The sequence below is a fragment of the Tasmannia lanceolata genome, unplaced genomic scaffold (assembly GCF_043159265.1).
Source record: "Tasmannia lanceolata isolate RefF3 unplaced genomic scaffold, GAP_Taslan_0.1 ptg000013l, whole genome shotgun sequence".
Taxonomy (NCBI): domain Eukaryota; kingdom Viridiplantae; phylum Streptophyta; class Magnoliopsida; order Canellales; family Winteraceae; genus Tasmannia; species Tasmannia lanceolata.
In genome coordinates this window covers 26231079-26235018 of record NW_027518690.1, presented here as the reverse complement: position 1 = coordinate 26235018, position 3940 = coordinate 26231079, and the positions used below count along the sequence as shown (strand labels likewise).

General features: G+C 38.7%; 1 protein-coding gene across 1 annotated transcript; it reads right to left on the bottom strand.

The window, feature by feature from the left end:
• Positions 1–393: 393 nt before the first annotated feature.
• Positions 394–3622, bottom strand: LOC143889979 (uncharacterized). The gene is made up of 2 exons (XM_077394422.1): positions 3148–3622; positions 394–1973 (listed from the first exon to the last, which is right to left on the bottom strand). Exons 1-2 carry the CDS (start codon positions 3217–3219, stop codon positions 873–875), a joined length of 1173 nt encoding a protein of 390 aa, XP_077250537.1. The 5' UTR covers positions 3220–3622; the 3' UTR covers positions 394–872.
• Between the last annotated feature and the right edge of the window lie 318 nt (positions 3623–3940).

Here is a 3940-nt window from a genome sequence, read left to right as displayed (position 1 = left end):
AAACCTGAGAAGGCATATTCTAGAAATAGCTGTTCTGTTTGTTCTTTCGACTGGCTAAATACCAATATGCAAATCCATTTAGTAAAAAAAAATAAAGCCAACATACCAACTTCTCCAAAGGCTTAAGCTGTTGGGGAAAGGCATTATTTATGTTTTATACTTCAACACTCCCCCGCACGTGTGGCCCACTTGGCAAACACATGACACATGTGGTCCCAGTTTGGGTCGACCATTGCATGTAGATTTTTGCTATCCGGGAGGTTTGAACTCGAGACCTTTGGCTTTGATACCATGTAGACTTACCAACTTCTCCAAAAGCTTTAGCTGTGGAGAAAGGCGTTATTTATCTTTTATACTTTAACAAGGCCCAATGGTAGAGAATGGCAAGCAAACTGGGCAACCCAAAATGAATAAAATCAGTATAATCATCATAAAGATAGCAGAGTACAATGGAGTTAAAAGATCACACCTACAAAGTTGTAAGAATTTATGAGTAAATTAGTCTCAAGGAAAGCAAAATTCCCAGTATAGAAAATCTCACTAATATCACTCGATTTGCACTCGATACAACAAGGGGATCACGCCATACCAGGAGATGAGAAATGCAACATTCCATACAGCCAGACGCTCCCCACAAGTTTCTCCTTGGACAAAGGATGTGCCTCAGGTGGTACCAGATGCTTGAAAGCCTTTGTACAGAATTTAACCTCTAGAGGACAAAAACACATCCATTGTTGCCGAATGCCACCAAAGAATGACCTAATTTAGTCAGGTAAAATACCAAAGTCAACAATGTCTAGAACACCCCTTCCGAGTTTTGTACGAGCAGCACAATCCATTACAAAACTAACTTCATGACCCATCAACAAAATTTACCCACGTTCTCTAATGCAGTTTCCAGGCAATAGAAATCTGTACTTCTCAGCATTCTCTAAAAGATACGCTGGAAGATGAACCGCTGAGTATGAGCGAGGAATCGGTCCTAACTTTCCAATGATGTCCTTGAATGTATACTCCTCTGGTAACATGTCAAATAAGTCCGCCCCACGGCAGATCACATCCTGGATCCTCGATGGTTTGAGGTAGTGAGAAAACCTCACACGATCATAGTGACTGTACGCTTTCATCTTAAATATAAACTCGCTGATATGCCGAAAGCAAAAGCTACAGTGCCACCCCGCATCTGACAAGATGTCATCGGTCTGGCGATAATGTGCATACCTTGTTTTACCAGTCTGATACCTATGGACTGAAGCTCTCCAGCTCTTATTGTCCACAAGAAACTCGAAAGAATATAAGTAATTTCGAAGGCGAAGATGAAGAACTTGAGGGATGTTATCACACCATCTTAACAGATTAATCGTGTGACTGCTAGGGATCTCGTCAACATCGGACATTATTAACAAGTCATCATCGGTTATACCTGCTATTCTGAGAAGCTGATCGAGTGCTACTCGCTGATAAGCCTCCTCAACAAATGGATTTTCTCCTTTCCTAAATCTCCCACCAATTGTTCCATAAGTCAGCCTGGGCTCAATAAATATGAACTTATCTCGATTACCAGAAAAAACTAGTGGCTTCGGTAAGCCAGTAAAAGTAGAATTTGATTCAAGGAGAACAAACTGAGTGATATATGGGTATAGGTCATTCCATCTGATGCTGAGAATGTCTAACTCGTTACTGAACAACACAGCGTCAAAAACACGCCTTGGACTTTCACGAATTCCCCACCCATGGAGCTTGCATAGGTTCTCCATTGACACATTCTCATGATAATAGTGTGGGATATTGTGGAATGGTTTGGGCGGAGATTCCCATATCGGCCTTAGAAAATATGATATCTTCTGCCCATGTAAATAAATACCAAGACCACATGTAGGAACTATGACCAATAGAAAAATAAATGCTTTCAAATCGAACCCTTTGAGAACACATCGCAATCTCGTCAAGCTCAAAGCAGCTCTTGTGGCCTCCTGCAAATTCAAACCGAGCATTGTCCAAGTAGCCGTCAAATTAACAGAAATTCTATAAATCCACCTTCATCAAACAATAATATGAGACAAAGTTCGATTATTTGAACCAAAAAACATTTTCATTCTAAAAGTTAAACAAGAATATGAGACATAAAGTTCGATTATTTGAAAAAGGTTCGAAAAACAATGTCATTTAGAATCAATGTCATTCAATAAATTGGAGAAAAATAACGTGTACTCAAATCCCAAAGCAGAACCAATGATCTAAAGCTCACATCCCAAAATTGTGGTTTGGGGAGAATAATAACGTGTACTCAAATCCCAAAAAAAAAAAACTATAAAATCCCCAAGGAACAAGCAAGAAAACATTCAATCGCGAACTTGGAAGAATCTGTTTAGGGCCTGTTTGGATACCTCATATTTTGTATTTGGATTTGGAATTGAGTTTTGAGTACAAAATGAATAGATCTGCCAGCTCATGTTGAGAGAGACAGAGAAGGAAGGGGTACTTCCTACTGCTTGGGAGAGGTTGAGGAGCCAAGAGGGTGAAGGAAAGAGGGTGAAGGAAACTGCCTGTCAATTTCCAATTACTTATTTCCACAGCTTATTTGGAAATCTGATTTTTTCACTCTCAGTGGCTGAATTGGAAAAGGATTTGATCTGGATCCAAATTTTAATGCAAAAAGGGCTGCAAATGTGAGAATTCCAAAAGAAAATCCTAAAAAACAAAAGAAAATGCATCCAGATAAGATTTTTGCAATATGTAGACACAGCTTAAACTACCCAAATTCGAAATAAACAATCTTATGGTTTCAATCCCTAAACCACAATTTTCAAATCCCCCTTTAAATGCAAAACCCTCCCAAAATTGCAACCGAAATCTTGAAAAGAAAAAGAAAATAAGGAAATCCCGCAGAACAAAAAGCTAAACAAAAACATAAAATCAGAAACGAACCTAGGGTTCAGATGGATATGCTCATATTACTATCTAGGAAACAAATTCGAAAAGGCAAAAGAAAACATTTTCGATTTAAATACAAAAAAGGAAACATTATACAAAAACATAACCGACATGAAAAGAAATTAAAGATAGAATAGAGAAACAGATCCATAAACACTGAAAACAGAAACAAAACAATCTGAAAATAAAAATTAAAAAACCCAGTAAACATACCTGGCCACAAACATCTTCACAGATATCATCCGTCTTTTTATATCCACCTTCAGGCATCATAAAGAACAACATTTAAAAGACCCACAAAAAATTAAAAAAAGCAAAAAGTAAACCCTATTTGAGGATTATACTCCACCGCCTATCTTGTGAGGCGATTTACGACCCTAAAATCAGATCCACCAACAAATGGGCGAAGCGAGCAAAAACCCCAATAAATCAAGGCAGCGATCTCGCAGTCTAGTCTAGATATCCCCCTCCCAAGATAAAATAGACAGAAGAAGAAAAAACAAGGAGACTAAAAAATTTGGAATTTCTTAAAGCAACCGAATAAAAATAAACAGAAAACCCCAAATTTAAAAAAGACCGTTCTCTTTGCTTCTCTGTCCGATGGATGGCAGTTGTTCACACAGGGTTTGATTCCATAACACCCATCCTCAATATATATTATATAGAAACTTCAAAAATGTTATCTGAAGGGCAGTGATATTTGCCCCCCCCCCCCCCTAACAGAAATCGTTAACTTTTATGCCTTTGGAGTTAACGGTTGCTTCTCCACCCCTTCATAAAAGTTAACGAAAACTGTTAGGCGGGGGGGATAGCTATTGGACGGGGGGCTAATGAACATTGCAAGGAGCCGTTTTCCTTGTTTGTTACCCCACTTACAATTTGATTACAATACTCGTTTTTGCGAAAGGACCAAAGTACCCGTCCGCATTTGCTTAGTCAGTGATATGTGTTAGGCGTATTTTGGTCACTTTTCCATGGTTATATTGTTGATGGTCCCCACACCCCT